The 18,536-nt window shown below is 43.1% G+C and overlaps 2 protein-coding genes across 5 annotated transcripts in view; one reads left to right on the forward strand and one right to left on the reverse strand.

Moving 5' to 3' along the window:
* The window catches only part of Ythdc1 (YTH N6-methyladenosine RNA binding protein C1), a 33,443-nt gene extending 31,400 nt beyond the window's left edge, over positions 1-2,043 (reverse strand). For 3 of the 4 annotated variants that reach the window (XM_052198269.1, XM_052198270.1, XM_052198268.1), the window contains exon 1: positions 1,651-2,037. In XM_052198269.1, the coding sequence (XP_052054229.1) occupies positions 1,651-1,678 (28 nt within the window). In that variant the 5' untranslated portion in view covers positions 1,679-2,037. Of the gene's footprint in view, positions 1-1,650 lie in introns of all 4 variants that reach the window. The other variant, XM_052198271.1, reaches the window with a different exon arrangement.
* Positions 1,970-18,536, forward strand: part of Tmprss11e (transmembrane serine protease 11E) — a 97,693-nt gene continuing 81,126 nt past the window's right edge. The window contains exon 1 of the mRNA XM_052199690.1: positions 1,970-2,100. Coding sequence (XP_052055650.1) covers positions 1,970-2,100 — 131 coding nt within the window. The remainder of the gene's footprint in view (positions 2,101-18,536) is intronic.

Below are 18,536 nucleotides of genomic sequence, written 5' to 3' on the forward strand. Positions count from 1 at the left end.
TGTCCATTTCTAAACGCAAATGATCATCACCTTTTTTTCACTGTGCATTTTTTTCTTTTCTTTTTCTTTTTTTTTTTTTGTTTTTTTTTTTTTTTGTTGTTTTTTTTTTGGAGACAGGGTTTCTCTGTGCAGCCCTGGCTGTCCTGGAACTCAGAAATCTGCCTGCCTCTGACTCCCAAGCGCTGGGATTAAAGACGTGCGCCATCACTGCCAGGATCACTGTGCACTGTTTTATATTACTCATTTTTAAGTTATCTTCACTTTAACAGACACTATATTGACAAGTGAATTTTGTTCGCTTTTGTGTTTGGTTCACCTAACAAGGCAGCCACTGAAACTCCTAAATCATAAATCTTATCCTGACAATCAAAGGTAGAATGAATCTTTATTGATCTTCAGATTTGTTTACAACTTTACAATAGTAAGATAAAGTGGCTTCCCGTATTCCTGTATCAGAATTCTTTGTTTACAGTCCTTTTAGGATGTCTCAGAGCTACTCTTGAAGAGTTTAGTTTCAAAATAAAAAATAAAACTTTAATTTGTGCATCGAGAATTGCCTCAACTAGGCAGTGATGGCACATGCCTTTAACATCAGCACTCAGGAGGCAGAAGCAGGCAGATCTCAGAGTTTGAGGCCAGCCTGTCTACAAATCAAGTTCCACAACAGCCAGAGCTACATAGAAACCATGTCCCTAAGGGAGAAAAAAATGCTTATGACAAAGGCATCATCTAAAACATATTCCTACTCGATACAGAGACCAGAAAAATGGAAATTTAATGACTGCTCAGCCCACTTAACAAATCTCAAATTTAATGAGCCACGGGCAGAGATTTGAGAAATGCAGGGCGGCAATTGAGCTCTATTTTCATGGAATGCTATTCCAAGACCAGGGCTGAGCAATCTCTCAAGACAGCATCCCATCTAGACTACTCTTTTGTGGTCTAGATGCTACACTGGCATCTGTGGTCTATATAATGTCGGTATTTCAGAAGAAATGTCATTTTATCCACTGAAATTCTTCCATTTTATCTCTCCAAGTCTATAGCCTCCACCTATGTATTCCTGGCTGAACCTTTTGAGAACTCTGCACTATTCTGGGAGATCACTCGCTAGGACTTTTGGGGGGGGAGGGGCATATTGTTTTTTTCTAATATCTTTCTTTCCGAAGATCTCAAGAAATAAAAGAGGCGATTCTTAGCTTACCCAAAAGAACAGTTAGAAGCTACTTATAGGTATTTCTCGAGATTAGTAATCCATCTAAAATGAATTAAAACAGCCTACTAACTAGTCCAACAACGCTAACCGTGACATTATTTTCGAAAAAGCCAACCAAAAAGACAGTTCAGAAAATACGCATTACATCCGCATAATCCAGCTAGGAAACACGCCCGGGGGGCAGGTAACTCAAAGCCAGCCCTGTCCCAACCGCTCCGGGGAAGAAAAGTCCCGGCGGCGGAAGCAAAGCCCTGGCCGTGGTGTTGGACGCCGCGGAGAGGAGGACGCCATGCCCAGCAGGCCAGGCCTCGCAGGGAGCGGGTCCCGATGCGGCCGCCTGCTCCGCGCGAGGCCCCAACCTCCCGCCTCGACCGCAGGCCGCGGCTACTTGGTCCCTCGGCCCGCCACCCCGAGGCCCCGTCCTACAAGCTCACCTTTCTCCTCCCGGCTGTCGGCCGCCATGGCTGCCCTCCGGCTTCCGCCGCCGCCACCGCCGCCGCCGCCGTCGCCGCCGCCGGGACGCGAGTCGCGCGGGCGCCGCAGCCGCGGCCGCAGGCGCACGAGTCCGTCCGTCAGTCCGTCCGGCGGGCCGCGCGCTTCGACCTGACCTGCTCCGCTCAGCTCCGACACGCACCCTTCCTCCGATCCTCTGGTTCTCTTCCCGCCTGGCTCTCTGGCCTCGGACGGTACAGGCTGCAGCCTTTCTGTTGCGGTTCGGCCACCACAGAGACAAGGGGGAGGAGAGAGAAACAGATGGCGACGGCGGGCGGCGCTAAAATGGAGCCTGCTTCCTGCGCGAAACAATCCCGCTCCCGAAATGCCTTGCGCTGTTTACGCTCCGTGCCTCTCGCGGGACGTCACAGTGAGGAGGGCGGGGGCGGGACGTAAGGGGGCGTGGTGGTTTCTGCAAGTCGTCCCGCCCCGCGCGCAACCTTGACGTCCAGGGAACCTCCCTCCTTCCTATGGATAAATGACGCTTTAGGCTTCGCTGCAGTGCTTCCTATACAGCTCAAGGATGCAGATATCTCACCTGAAACGTTTGGTAGGCCTTGAATGGTTAGTGTGAGATACCATCAAAAAAAGGGTGTTATGTCATTTTCATATGTTTAATCTTCGTTTATTTGAGTAGTAGTGTCTATTGCTTCTTTTTAAAAATTGTTCTAGGACCACGGGTTAAGAATATCTTTATAGTCGGGTGGTAGTGGCACTCGTCTTTAATCCCAGCACTGGAGAGGAAGAGGCAGGAGGATCTCTGTGAGCCCAGCCTGGTCCACAGAGCGAGTTCCAAGACAGCCAAGGCTACACAGAGAACAACAAACAAAACAAAACAAAACAAAAAACAAAAAACACTGCTCTACCTCCAAGGAAGTCTGAGTTTATCTTCTAGTTAAGGTAGCCAAGGTATGAGTAAACAAATTGAAAGTTGTGCTGGCACCAGGAGTGGTGGTACACGCCTTGAATCCCAGCACTCTGAAAGCAGAGGCAGGGGATCAATGAGTTAGAGGCCAGCCTGCTCTATAGAGTGAATAGTGCCCGGACAGCCAGAGCTGCAGGGAAACCTTAGCTAAATAAATAAATTAATTAATTAATTAATTAATTAATTAATTAAATGGAAGGGGCGGGGAGGCAGAGTGGTGATGCTTACATTTAATCTTTCCGTTGGGAGGCAAAGGCAAGGAGGCATCTATGAGTTCCAGGACAGGCTGGTCTACAAAGCAATTTCCAAGACAGCCTGGGCTACACAGAGAAACCTGGACTTGAAAAACAGAAAAAGAGTGAGGGTTGCTATAGTGATAAGACACCTTTTTATGGAGAAAAGCTAGTACAGAGGCCTTCCTGTTGAGGTGAAGAATGATGATAAAGATATGTAAAGATAAGCCGGGCGTGGTGTCACACGCCTTTAATCCCAGCACTTGGGAGGCCAAGGCGGGTGGATTTCTGAGTTCAAGGCCAGCCTGGTCTACAAAGTGAGTTCCAGGACTGCCAAGGCTGTACAGAGAACCCTGTCTGGAAAAAAAAAAACAAACAACAAGTTATGTAAAGATAAGTTAACAATAGATAAGCGCTAATTGTCCTCTGACAGCACATACAAAGGCTTTAAGCCGAGCATTCCAGTAACCAGGAATGGAGATGTATGAGAAGACAAAAGTATTGAGATGATGTTTGACAAAAACATTTCCAGCCCGATGGTGGTGACACACATCTTTAATCCCAGCACTTGGGAAGCAGATGCAGGCAGATCTCTTGGGTTTTAGGCCTATCTGGTCTAAAAGCAAGTTCCAGGACAGCCAGGGCTACAAAAACCAACCAACCAACCACACAGTAGTAGTAGAAGATCTTCAGAGGACATAACTTGGAGTAAGCCTGCTGGAAAGTAGGAAGTGAAAACACCCTGGACACTCCAAAGAACCATCCTATAAAATGTGAAAGCAAGTCTACACACGCGTAAGAGAGTCGCGCTCAGAAAATAACAAGCTCTAGTTTCTGAAGCATTAGTCTTGATACTCATGCTAACCTTCACACTTTCCCCAGTCCCAGAATTGTGTGTGTGTGTGTGTGTGTGTGTGTGTGTGTGTGTGTGTGTTCACTGGGGTCCTTCAAGAAGTCTTTCATTCAAAAAAGGGGGAAAAAAAGTCCAGGTGTGGTGGTGCATGCCTTTGATCCCAGTACTTGGGAAGCAGAGAGCTAGGAAGGCTAGCCGGTCTACAACATGAGTGGAGAACAGCCAGGCCTTGTTATACAGAGAAACTCTGTCTCAAAACAAAACAAAACAAAACAAAACAAAACAAAACAAAAAGAGCTCTCCATCAGATCAGAGTGTGTACTTCCCTCTAAGCTTGTCTCCCTCCACTTCCCCTCGTTTTCCTACGCCCTGGCCAGTTTCTCTGATCCTCAATGTACCTCACAAATAAGTAGGTTTATAAGGAAAAATATTATAGTTGGATTATATTTCCCTAACAAGATCATGTCTGGGTCTTAAGTCAGTATCAATATTTAAAGGAGAAGCAAATGTATTATAGCTTAGGAGACCTTACACCAGATTGCTATTAATCACTGGGTCTCAACCTTCCTCATGCTGTGACCCTTTAATACAGTTCTCCCATGGTCTTATGATCCCCCCAACTGCAAAATTATTTTTAATGCTACTTCATAACTGAAATTTTGCTACTATTGTGAATCATAATGTAAATATTTGGGGAGACAGAGTAGGGCTGAAGGGGTTGAAACCCACAGGTCCTGAAGCGCTGGCTAATACTGACTGACTCATGAGTTACAGTGGCCCTCTGTTGCCAACTTGGGATGTTTCGAGTGGCTCTAAAGATAAAAGCTGCATTGGGTGAAAGAATCTATGTTTCAAGCTATGAAGTCATTGTAGTTCAAGCTGTTATATCAGAATCCCTTGGATGATAGTAGAAGACCAGTCCAATATTTACCACTTTTTGTTTTATTTCTTGGGAAAGCCTCACTTTCTCAAAAAGTATATTCTTGACTTTCCAGATCTCCATGACGTTCATGCCTCCACCTCACAAGTGCTGGTATGTACTAGCATGCTGGGGTTTGTAACACTTTGATAGAGAGAAACTCTGTCACTTATTCTGTCCTTCCCATTCGAATTGTACCTTAAAGGTATGAAACTCAGTAACACGAAAAGCAAATGGGCCACAGTCAAAGAGCCAGCCATACAACTGAAACATTTCCATTTTACAATCACTAATGAAATAAACATTAATGCAACTAGCTATGTGTAATACATTACATGTACATATAGTAATTAAATAAAGCTGGGTGTGGTGGCACAGGCCTTTAATCCTAGCACGCAGGAGACAGAGGCAGGCAGATCTCTGAGGCCAATGTGGTCTCCACAGTAAGTTTCAGGGTAGCTAGGGCTACACAGGGAAACTCTATCTTAAATAAACAAATGATAACCCTAGAAAGGCAATCAGAAGCTAGGTACCTCCTGGTATCTCTGGTGACTTATTGTATTGTCAGTTTGACTAGACTTTATCTAGATTGGTGAGGCACACTTAGGTGTTGTAAGGAATGGTATTGGCTCAGGACCCCACCCACCCAGTCTAAGTTCTCAACACAAAAGAGATAATTACTTGCTCCAGAAGAGCAGAGGGCAGGGAATAATAGACAAAGTTAAGACATAGAATATGTGGGAGAAGGGAAAGGGGACAAGAGAGAGGACACAGGGATATTTGTCCTGGAAGGGAAAGAACTGCCTCTAGATAGAGAGGAAACAGATGTGGCTTATAGCAAATGGCAGTTTAAAGGGAAAAGCGGAAAACCCCGCGTTAGGATGATTGGGCATGTTAATTAAGTGAGCCAAAGAAGGCTTTGATAGCTGCACTTCAAAGCTTCCATATCTGAGGCCGGGAGGTGGTGGCGCACGCCTTTAATCCCAGCAATTCAGAGGCAGAGGCAGGCAGATTTCTGAGTTCGAGGCCAACCTGGTCTACAAAGTGAGTTCCAGGACAGCCAGGGCTACACAGAGAAACCCTGTCCCAGGAAAAAAAAAAAGAAGAAGAAGAAAAAAATGCTTCCATATCTGGACTTTGGTAGTGAGCTTTAGGAGGAAGAAGTGGCCAAATAAGGGAGGAGACCTTGGTGGCTAGCTTTAAGAATGTAATCCAATGGGTTTTAGCAAGGCTGAAGAAATTGGGCAGAAGGGCAAGGCCTGTCAGAGCCACATGCTCAAGTGGGATTGTGTCCCTTCAGGTTTGTCTGAGTGGAGCAGAGACTGAAGGAAAGGCCATCCAGAGACTGTCCCACTGGGGAATCCATCCCACATGCAGCCAGCAAACCCAGACACTCTTGCTGATGCCAAGAAGTGCTTGCTGACAGGAACCTGATATAACTGTCTCCTGAGAGGCTCTGCCAGAGCCTAACCAGTACAGATGCAGATACTCGTAGCCAACCATTGGACTGAACACATCCCCCCCCCCCCCCCCGAGACTCCCAGGGGCTCCCAAGGGCTAAACCACTAACCAAAGAATACACATGGAGGGACCCATGACTCCAGTAGCATATGTAACAGAGAATGGCCTTCTAGGACATCAACAGGAGGGGAGGCCCTTGGTCCTGTAAAGGCCAGATGCCCCAGTGGAGGGTAACCCAGTGGGTGAGGTGTGAGTGGGTGGGTGGATGGGGGTGCACCCTCATAGAAGCAGGGAGAAGGGAGGATGGGATAGGGGAAGGGAGATAACATCGGAAATGTAAATAAATAAAATAATCAATAAAAGTTTTTAAAAAGTTTCCTCTGAGATTGAAACATTCAATGCTTCAGGGATAGACAGTAAACAGAAAAAGTAAACAATTCAAACTAGCTCAAGGAAGTCCCTGAAATTTAGATTCACTAGGCCCTTCTACCTGCCAGAGAAAGCAATAAAAAGCATGAGTCACTCTCAAACAAGCCAACCTGCAAAGAAGACTCTGAGACCAGAAAACTGCCTGAAAGAGATTGACAGAGGCCCTTGGAACAGACATTCCTTTCCGGTCTTTGAGTTGCCTGCAAGCTGGGCATTGTGTCCCAGGTTCCCAACTTTGGTGAGCTGTCAGCCATGCTAGGGTGAGTTTTGGTGATATAGCCAATACTTATAGGAGTCATTTCTGCTCCTATAAGTAATCTCAATAAAACTCATTGGTTCACCAAGTTGGATTTTGGTGGTACTCTTACTTTCTTTGGGCTGTCATGTGTTCCCTAGCTGGAGATGAACAGACATCTCCCCAAGAAAAGTTCTATCAAATAACATGAGGGTATTTGAGACATTTACTAAGAAAGAAAGAGACGCCTTCTATCTGAGTCCCCCCATCTCATGGGTGAAGGCTGGAATGGAATAAAAGGAGGACAAAGAAAAAGGCTCTGGGTGCCTATACCACCCCTACTTCTGTTTCTTGTTCCCTCTGATATAACTGCGCTATGTAACCTCCCTAGCATGACGGACCGAACCTTAGAAACCAGCAGTCACAAACAGCATTTCCATATGCTTGGTTTTGTTAGGAATTTAAGGGGAGATTAAAAACCACCCTAATATGCTACCTATGATCTTACAGTCAAACCTAGATCTTATAAAGACTATATAGATTGACCATACCACAACTCTAGACCCATTGAGTAATAGCTTCCATGACTACCTATGAATAGTATTTGTGAATTTTCTCTGTGTACTATCTATAAGTGTCCAAGGTTTTGAAATTTTGATATGTCATCTGAGAATGGATTGGTCTGTATTCATAGCTACCCTGGACACATCTACTAAATAAAGCTATTAGAGTAACTTGCAGAGTTTTAACGTATACATACATTAACTATAATTGTTTAGATTAGAGTAAAACTCCAGTCTAAGACTAGAGTAAAATCAGAAACACTGAGAACTGAGTGATTCAATCTCCTGTTCTAAGGTGTATTTCAATAACAGTGAATATCAATAACGATATGATAATCAGATATGAGAAAATGAAAACCGTGAATTAAAAAAAAAAACGGAATACATTTGTAGAATAAAGTGCTTTTGATAAGAAAAGGCATGACAGTAGTTAATAAAAGCTAATAGCCACAGTAGCACACATCATTCTAGTATTCAAGAGACTGATGGGCTCATCTCTCTGAATTCAAGACCAGCCTGGTCTACACAGAGAGACCCTATCTCAAAAAAAAAAAGAGATATTGCAATGATAGATTATGTTTTCCATTTTTCTTTCATTTTAGAGATTATATCGTTTCTCCCTGTTTCCTCCCTCCAAATCACTCTTTCAAATCTATGTGCTCTTTTTTTCATAAATAGTTGTGACATGCATCTGTATATATGCATATACTGTTTCCAAATATAACCTTCTCCATCTGCATGGAAGATGTATTCACTGTTATTGAAATACACCTTAGAACAGGAGATTGAATCACTCAGTTCTCAGTGTTTCTGATTTTACTCTAGTCTTAGACTGGAGTTTTACTCTAATCTAAACAATTATAGTTAACGTATGTATACGTTAAAACTCTGCCAGTTACTCTAATAGCTTTATTTAGTAGATGTGTCCAGGGTAGCTATGAATACAGACCAATCCATTCTCAGATGACATATCAAAATTTCAAAACCTTGGACCCTTATAGATAGTACACAGAGAAAATTCACAAATACTATTCATAGGTAGTCATGGAAGCTATTACTTATATCCATATTTCAGGGCTTACTATTTGGAGTAATTTGGTGTATTTGGACAAATAATTGGTGTGCTCTTCCAGGGAGAAGACTGCTGTTCCCACTCTCAGCGTTCCTGGGTTGCCTGTAGTTCTCTATGTAGAGTTAAGGCCTCGTGGACTCTCCCCATCCACTTTGGCATGCCCTTTTTCTCCTCATGGTTAGGCAATTATGTTGGTGAGAGTTTCTGGGTGTTGCTTCTGACATTTCCAGGAGATACAATCTCATAGCAAACAGTTCCTCTGACTTGTACAATCTCTCCACCCACCCCATCTTCCACCATGTTCCCTGAGTGGTAAGTGTGGGAGTATTCTGTAGATGTATCCACTTGGACTAATAGATGAATTTTATAAGGTGAGAAGAGATACCCACTTCTAAGACATGATTTCTGGGATTGCTACGCAGTCAGCAAAACATATGTGATACTTAACTAAAGGCTATAAAGTAGATATCTCACTATTATTTCAGAAAAGAGTTGAACATGCTTCCTAATTATATTTTCTTTGGTTTGATTGATTTTAACAATTCAATGTGATAGGCTGGTGAGATGGCTCAGTGGTTAAGAGCACTGACTGCTCTTCTGGAGGTCATGAGTTCAAACCCCAGCAACCACATGGTGGTTCACAACCATCCGTAATGAGAAACAAACAAACAAATAAACAACAACAAAAAAACTATGGACTGGAGTGAATGGGGCCGGAGCAAGAGGGAGAAGGGAGGGGGGCAGACAAAAAAAAATTCAATGTGATAACTATGTTATTTGGATCAAAATTATGTCTACACATACACACAGTCTGCTGCCAGAAATCAATGTCCACTCTGTAGTTCGTTGCTCTCTGCTCTCAAGAGACTTTTCTTCTGTAGCTACTTACATTTTTGACTATTTAGACAAATACCCATCTCTCCAAATGTGTGGTCATCTCTGCTGAGCAATAATTATAATGGCTAATCTTTATTGTCAAATTGATTAAACTGAGAAAAGCCCAAGTCACTGAAGCATATCTCTGGGTATATTTGTTAAATCATTTCTCAAAAGGATTAACTTGAGAGAGAAGGCCTACCCAGAACATGGATAACATCACCTTACACGCTAGGCACTTAAACAGACTAAATGGGAAATGGAAAAAGCTAGTTCCTGAGGTTTTCCTTCATTATGACTGGCTTAGCTTAGGAGCAGCTTCTGCAATGTAGTGGCGTTATCCTCAAGGTCCCCATCTTGAAATTAGGCAGAAACAACAATTTTCTGGGTATAGCGTCACCCACTTTCAATCCCAGCACTTGGGAGGCAAAAGCAGGAGAATTACAGTGAGTTCAAGGCCACCATGGTCTACCTACTGAGTAGCAGGACACCCAGACTATGCAGTGAGACCTTGTCTCAGGTGGAGGTGATGAATGGCCAAGTTTATAACTCAGGAACATTTGAAATTCCAACTTGTAAAAGTATCTTTTTTTTTTTAAAGCATCTTTTATTTTCCTAGAGTATTTGTTATCCCAGAGGTTTACTGCCATTGACTGTTAATTTAAGCCTAGCCCTGGAAGCTTCTAGCCTCTTTTTTCTTTTATTTTCTTTTTTTTTAAGATTTATTTATTATTATATCCAAGTACACTGTAGCTTCCTTTAGAAACACCAGAAGAGGACTCAGATCTCATTACAGATGGTTGTGAGCCACCATGTGGTTGCTGGGATTTGAACTGGGGACTTTCCTTCCGAAGAGCAGTCAGTGCTCTTAACCGCTGAGCCATCTCTCCAGCCCTTCTAGCCTCTTTATAACCTAATCTAGGCCTAGAATGTTTTCAGCCTCTGAGACTTGCTGCTGAAGAAGTCACCCCTTTCTAATCTCTGGCTGGCTGATTAAACTTAGCTGTCCTGACTCAAACTCCTCTCCAAGCTGGCTGATTCAATCTGCCTTCTCTCAGTTTCTTTCTGAATTGCTCTGCTTAGCCTCAAACTACCTCTAGCTGTCTGTCCTAGTCTTCTCCTCTTCCTTTCTTCAGCCTGTCTTTGTACCGCTCCCCTAAGTGGCTTCCCTTTCCACTCCCTTCTCATGAGAATTGTGTGTATCTCATTCTGTTGACTCTTTCTCTGATTTATCACTTTCAAACAAACACTTCCTTCAACAAACCAACTTTACCAGCATTGTTTAGGATTAAAGGGGTATACGCGTATTCCTGCCAGAGGGATTAGAAGTGAGTGCTAAGGGCTTGGCCACACCACACTAAAAACAGGTTTCTTCAGTAAATAGCTCAATCTTAAACCAGGTGGTGGTGGAGCACGCCTTTAAGCCCAGCACTTGGGAGGCAGAGGCAGGCAGATTTCAGAGTTCAAGGCCAGCCTGGTCTACAGAATGCGTTCCAAGACAGTCAGGGCTACACAGAGAAATCCTGTCTCAAAAACAAACAAAACAAAACAAAAACAAACAAACAAAGCCAAAAAAACCCACAATCTTAGTGTTCAAAGAGTGATCAAATGTGCTGCAAGAGCAACTACTTACCCTTTGGCCTAAACATAAAATTAAGACTAAATCTTTGAAAAACACAACATTGATCTTTGGGGGAAGAAAAAGAAGAAGAAATAAAGATATGTAATGGGAAAATAGATACAAAGAAATATACAACTTAATTGTCTTAAAGCATGCAGATTTTCCTGAGGCCTGTCGACATTCTATCTCTCTTAAAATCTTAGAATTGAAAAGCTTTCCACCAATCCCCCAGGCTTTTTTTTATGTAGCTAGCTCCCCCCCCCTTTTTTTATTTAGTCTATCCTGTCACCAAGCCTAAAAGGTGGTATTGCCAACTTTCAACCTAATCTTGTTATAATAACTTCCTGTTTTGTTACAAATAAAATGCTTTTGTTCTTTACAAACCAAAAGGAAAACATGAAACAAAACTGAAATGCCAAAACTGGTATAATAGTGGTATAAAACAAAGTAAGAATGGTTCAGTTTCTCTTCGGTTACAAATGCAAATAAAGAACTCTGCACTGTTGGTAGATAATGACTATTAGAATAAATATTTGAATACTTTTCTGGCAAAAACCACAGTCTAAATAGATCTACTCTTTTCCTTATGTCCTACTGTGATGTTTTTTTAGATTTAACTCCCCCTCATTGCTATAAACAAGACAAGAACATGAGAATCATAACATCTACTTCATGGTCATTGTGCAAATTTAGCTTATATATATAATATGTATCATCTATCTTATATATGATGTATTTATATATAATATATTTAGCTTATATATAGCATCTAGAAAGGAATAGGAGTAATGGTCAAAAAATGATGACTGTGACAATAGTAATTAAACTGGTGGTCTTAGTATTATTACATTCTACAAAGTCTTAGATACAAGGCAAATGAGGTGGTTTGAATGAGAATGGTTTCTGTAAGCTCATAAGTTTGAATATTTGGTCCCTAGGTATTTGTAGAAGTTTTGGGAAAGAATAGGAGATGTTGCCTAGTTAGAGGATGTGTCTCTGCAGGTGAGCTTTGAGTTTCAAAAGCCCATGCCAATCCCAGTGTGTCTCTCTCTGAATCCTGTCTGTAGAACAAAAATGTTAGCTCTTAGCTCTTCCTACAACCATGACTTTGCTACAACCATCATGTATTCTAACCCTCTGGAACTGTAAGCCCAATTAAACCATATATATAGGTTATATATATATATATATTTGGTTTTTTTAGAGACAGGGTTTCTCTGTGTAGCCCTGGCTGTCCTGGAACTCACTCTGTAGACCAGGCTGGCCTCGAAATCCGCCTGCCTCTGCCTCCCAAGTGCTGGGATTAAAGGCGTGTGCCACCACCACCCAGCCACTATATATGTATTTTTAAAGATGTATTTATTTATTATTTTATGTAAGAACACTAGCTGTCTTCAGAGGCACCAGAAGAGGGCATCAAGTCTCATTATAGATGGTTGTGAGCCACCATGTGGTTGCTGGGATTTGAACTCAGGACCTTTGGAAGAGCAGTCAGTGCTCTTAACCACTGAGCCAACTCTCCAGCCCCAAATTATATTTAAGTCTCCTTGATCTTGGTGTTTTATTACAGTAACAGAGGACTAACTAAGACAGGAAGTAATGAGGGACCCTAAGGGCTTTTTCCAGTCCCACACTCTCCTTACAACTTCCTCCTGGGGGGGGGGGGGTCAAGGCTAGGTCAGGTTCTATTCTCCATCCACAGAAACATTCTTGAGTAAAATAATTCTCAGAGAGTTCAAAAGTGTGCCATGCTTGCTAGCCAATAGATGTAAAGGCCAATATGCTTAGCCAGTAACTTTGAGCAGTAACCTTGCTGATGTAACCTATGCCCCTAAAAAGTATAAAAACTGCTTATAATAGCCATTAGGGGTTGCCTTCATAGTAACTCGCCTTGAGGGACTGATTGAGGGTTGACCCTGACATGCTGGAAAATAAACCTCTTGCTTTTGCATCAATCTGAATCTCCGTGTCTCACTCAGGGGCATCTTGAAGTAAGTACTGCTAACAGAGGGTCAGGGTCTTACAGTATAAAAAGTTTTTCCTACAATAAATGGAAGATGGTAGATGATGTCTTCAAAAGGTGTTCTGTTATCTCCTCAGAGTCAGCAATTACTGTAGTGAGTGTGAATAGGAATGGCCCTGTTAGACTCATATGTTTAAATGCTTGCCCCAAAGGAGGGGCAAAATTAAGAGGTTTGGCTTTGTTGGAGGAACAATGTCACTGGGGGTGGGGAGGTGGGGGTGGAGGAACTTTGAGGTCTCCAGGGCTCAAGCTCAGCCCAACATGGAACACAATCTCTTTCTGCTACCTTGAGATCAAAATGTAGAACTGTCAGCTCCTTCTTCAGCACCATGTCTGCCTGGATGCTGCCACGCTTCCTATCATGATGATAATGAACTAAACCTCTAAAACTGTAAGTCAGCCCCAATTAAATGTTTTCCTTTATGAGACTTGCCTGGGTCATGGTGTCTCTTCACAACAATAAAACCATAAAAAAGAAAATTACTGTTAGCAATAATCATTTTATTTTTTTATCTGTCTACTAAATTCCTGAATAGTAAGTACTATTGTTATTTCTCTTCTGGAATTTTTTTCCTTTGCCAATTTTATAGGTTCAGATAACAGAAATAAAACTTTCACTTGATAAGACGTCAAAGAGTGGGGCTGGTGACTTGGCTCAGTGGTTAAGAGCACTGGCTGCTCTTAGGAAGGTCCTGAGTTCAAATCCCGGCAGCCACATGGTGGTTCACAACCATCCATAATGACATCTGATGCCCTCTTCTGGGGTATCTGAAATGTACTTACAGAGTACTTACATATAATAATAAATAAATCTTTTTTAGAAAAAGACATCAAAGTATGTTCTTATGAAGGCTGACTGCTACTGGATAAAAGGGAGCCTGGGATGTAGCTCCCTGAGCACGGCACATGGCTAGCAGCATGAGGCTCTCAGTTCAATCCCCAGTACCGCTCCACCACCCGACACCAAAGTAAAGGAAGAAGGAAAAATCAGGATTACAGGAAAGTTCAGCTTTAATTAATTTCTTCAGTAGTTATGTACATTTGAGGCTTTATACTTTTTTTGGTTTTTGTTTGTTTGTTTGTTTGTTTGTTTGTTTTCCCAGACAGGGTTTCTCTGTGTAGCCCTGGCTGTCCTGGAACTCACTCTGTAGACCAGGCTGGCCTCGAACTCAGAAATCTACCTGCCTCTGCCTCCCAAGTGCTGAGATTAAAGGCGTGCGCCACCACTGCCTGGAGAGATTTTATATGCTTAAGAGCCAAAATTTAGAAGCATACATACTGTTTGTGTTTGGTTTTTTTTTTTTCTGAAATACGGTTTGTCATAAAACTAGCCACCACCGTCATCCAGGGAGTATGTAGTTCAGGCCAGCCTATGTTCTAGATCTGCTTAGAAGAAGAAGGAGGTGAAGAAGTAGTTGGGGGAGGGGGAGGAGGAGGAAGAGGAGAAGAAATTCACTTATAAAGATGAAATTTATATCCAGCAAGGTGGCACATGCCTTTAATGCCAGCACTCCAGAGGCAGAGGCAGGCAGATCTCTGTGAGTTAGAAGCCAGTCTGGTGGTCTACAAAGTGAGTACTGGGATTGCCTGGGCTATACAGAGAAACCCTGTCTCAGAAAAAAACAAAACAAAAAATTCAATATATATATGAATAAATACATATGCAAAGAACCTTGGAAGAGGATGCATGCCATCAAAGGTGAGTGACTTAGGGTTTCTCTTGCTAGGATAGAACACCATGACCAAAAAGCAAATTGGGGAGGAAAGGGTTTATACTTCCACAGAACTGTTCATCACTAATGGAAGTCACCAGAGAAGCGCAAACAGGGCAGGAGCCTGGAGCTTGGAGCTGATGCAGAGCCCACGGAGGAATGGTGCTTACTGGCTTGCTTCCCATGGTTTGCTTAGCCTGCCTTCTTATAAAACCCAGGACCATCAGCCCAGGGATGGTACCACACACCATGGCTGGATCCTCCAGCCATTAATCACTAACTGAGACAATATCTTACGGCCAGATCTCATGGAGGCATTTCCTCAACTGAGGCTCCTTCCTCCCTGGTGACTCTAGCTTGTGTCAAGTTGACACACAACCAGCCGTTACAACTGACTCCTTGTCAGTTTGACCCAGAAACGCATCACTATTAAGCCACAGCCCTTTCTTTCTTACTCATCCCCAAGATCTCACATTGAAAACATAAATAACTCTAAACATCCCACAGTCTTTACAAATTCAAAGACATTAAAATGTCAGTCCTTTTAAAATAGCCAATCTCTAAAACTACAAAGTCTTATAAAATGCAAAGACTCAATTGTGGACGCCGGTAAAATACCTTCTCACTTCAGGAGGGGGAAATCAGGGCATGGTCACACTTGAAAGCAAAATTATACTCTAGCAGTCCAATGTCTGGGATCCACTTATGATCTTCTGGACTCCTCTTCAGGATGGAAACAGGGTAGAGAAGGGTGGAAAAGAATAGAACCCACAAAAGGAAGGGAGAAGAAAGAACACACAGAGTGGTCAAAGTCCAGGTGAGGAAGACCATGCATCTGGAAGCCAGAGCCATCTTGTTAAGCTACGTAGAAGAGAAGAGCACGTCCACCTTTAAGGAGATGCTGTAGTCAATTCCTCCTTTAGTCAATTCCCCAGATTTGCAGTTTGTAGCACACACAGCTTGTCTTCTAGGTTCTAGTGCACACCACTGCCACTGCTATTCTTAGTGACCATCCTATGACTCTCCAAAACTGCTGGGAGCCTTTGCTGCATCATGTTCAGCAATAGCTCCTTGTAGGTCCTCTTCATGGTGCCAACCCTCAACTTCTCTGCATGACCCTTCAGTCCTGTGCCTTCAACTGCCATTGAGGCTGCACCTTCACCAATAGCCTCTCCTGGCTTCTCAGTGTCAAGCCTCAGAAACTTTCCGTTACCCCTTCATGTCTTCAAAACCAATATCACCTGGGAGACTCTTACTCATTATCAAGTCTGGCTGCCAACAGGAAGTACAGCCATGGCTACTTCTGGAACACAGCTTCTTTGTGAAACACTTCCAGAAGATTTCGCTTCTGTGGTGCTGGTCTCTTGTTAATTAACACAGATTTCTTAGCTTTAGCTAACCAGCATCAATTGTGCTAGTAACCCAAACAGTTTCACTTCAGTGGTGCTGGTCTCTTGTTAATCGTGGCTGACCCTTCAGCTCCAGCTGACCTGAATTAACAGAATCTTAATTCAAGATAACATGACCCTGATAGTCCTTAATCTTTCCCTTTGAAACTTCCCAAGCCAGGCCTCTGTCTTCTGCACCGCTCTCAACAGTCTTATCCTCCAAGCTCCTACAGAACAGCCCACCAAGGTCTCCTCCGCATTCAGTGGCTTTTCTAACCCAAAATTCCAAAGTCTTTCCACAATCCTCCCCAAAACACAAGTCAGGTTTGTCACAGCAATACCACACTGTGCTAGCACCAACTTCTGTCTTAAGGGTTCTATTTTTGTAAAGAGTCACTGTGACCATGCAACTCTTATACAGGAAAACATTTAATTGGGATGGAGGAAGGGTAGAAACAGGGTAAAGAAGGGTGGAAGAGAATAGAACCCACAAAAGGAAGGGAGAAGAAAGAATACACAGAGTGGTCAAAGTCCAGGTGAGGAAGACCATACATCTGGAAGCCAGAACCATCTTGTTAAGCTACGTAGAAGAGTTGAGCACGTCCACCTTTAAGGAGATGTTGTAGGCTTCCCTCCCAGAATCTCCCATCTCTGTCCAGTGTGTTACTTGCTGAGGGGAATCCAAGAAGCTTTTTCTAATTACTCAGAAAAGCACTTTTTCCTTATACTTTCCCTCTTCCTTTCTCAGCATGGTTTGGGTGTCACTCTCCCTCTAAAGCTCCCCTTCCACCTGTGGCAGCCTCCCTGTGGCCTCCACAGTAAAAGGCGTGGCTTTGTCTTCCACATAGTCACCTCCCTTCCCCAGGCGCAGGCTGAGATTACAGCTTGCCCACCCTCCCATTTTCCTTTTAAATGTTCCTTTTAAACTTTATTCAAGTTATCCTCCAGCTCTCTTTGAGTCGGTTTTTAAAGTCTTTTATTAATGGGACCAAGAACTCCATTTCAAGGTCCTCTCATTTCACTTGTAACATGCTAACATGAGACACCCCAACTGTGACTCCCCAAATCTTCCATTAACAATCCTTTCTCAGAATGAATGACTTTTTGGTATTTTTTTCTTAAAAAAAAGAATGTTCTTTATTGGTATGAAGCATTAAAATCTTCTCAACTGGACCCTGCCAGAGCCTTACAGATACACGGGCAGATGCTAGCAGTCAACCATTGGACTGAGCACAGGGTCCCCAATGGAAGAGTTGGAGGGAGGACTGGAGAAGCTGAAGGGGTTTGCAGGCCCATGGGAAGAACAAAGATGTGGGCCAACCAGACATCCCAGGGCTCCCAGGGACTAAGCCATCAACCAAGGGGTATACTTGGTTCCAGCCAAAAGAGTGGCAGAGGAATGCCTTGTCGGGCATCATTGGGAGGAGAGAATCTTTGTCCTATGAAGGTTGGATAGATGCCCCAGCATGGGAAAACCAAGAGAGGGTAGGTGGGAGTGGGTTGGGTGGGGGTGCAAATTCTTGGAGGCAGGGGGTGGGGATTTTTTAGGAGGGGGGAAACTAGGAAAGGGTATAACATTTGAAATGTAAATGAAGAATATATTCAATTTAAAAAATGTCTCAACCGGCTCTAGCCTCTTACAACAAAGTCTCCACTGTGTTCCTCAACTAGTTATCAGTGTCCAAATATTGCACTACCTGTCAGCCTCAAGTGCTTGGCTAAAAACAGTGTTTGGAGCACAACATGAAGGGAAAGGAAAGACCAGCAGATCCTTCTGAAGCCACAGCATGATGGTTGTGCTGTCAGAGTCTCAAACACCATTGTATTTATGCTCAGGTTCTGAGGTGTTTTTGAAATTCTTTTTAAAAGCGAGATTAGGACTAAGGAATCTGAGGAACTTGCACTTTGGGATCATATTTTATCAAAGTCTCTAGACTGGGAGATGAAATAAGTAAAAGGAAGAGACAGGGGGGCCTCCAAGCAGAGGCAAGGGAGAAATGGAGGGGCGGGAAGCCATGACTAGAGAAAATAAAGGTTGGAATTTGGCATGAGTTCAGGCGATGAAAAGCAATGGCTGCAAATCTAGGAGATGAACTACAGGAAGAGAAAGCTCGAGATGCTTCCAGGAGGTGGCAGTAAATCCTACTGAACTAACTGTCTCTAAAGGCACTTGTTTTTAAGATACTGGCTTTTTTTTTTTTTTTTTTTTTTTTTTTTTGGACGGATTCCAATCAACACAGAGAATTTCAGAGTGTAGGACACGGGAGTGCAGCCACGCCTACCTGCACACAATAAGGAAGGGCTGCAAGCCAGTTGAGTGTAGAAAAAGAAAACCCAAGCAAGTAAGCTACCTGCCAGTGAAGAGATTTCACTATTCTCCCACAGCTTCTTTGTCATTTCCTGAAGCACAACCACGCTGACCATTACTATGCATAATCAAATACTATACAGTCAAACAAAGTGACCATGATTGTCCCCTTTAGAGTGACCAGGCCTTTAGTGTCTCTGTGACCTGGAG

This window comes from Apodemus sylvaticus, chromosome 11 (genome assembly GCF_947179515.1).
Source record: "Apodemus sylvaticus chromosome 11, mApoSyl1.1, whole genome shotgun sequence".
In the NCBI taxonomy this organism is placed as follows: Eukaryota; Metazoa; Chordata; class Mammalia; order Rodentia; family Muridae; genus Apodemus; species Apodemus sylvaticus.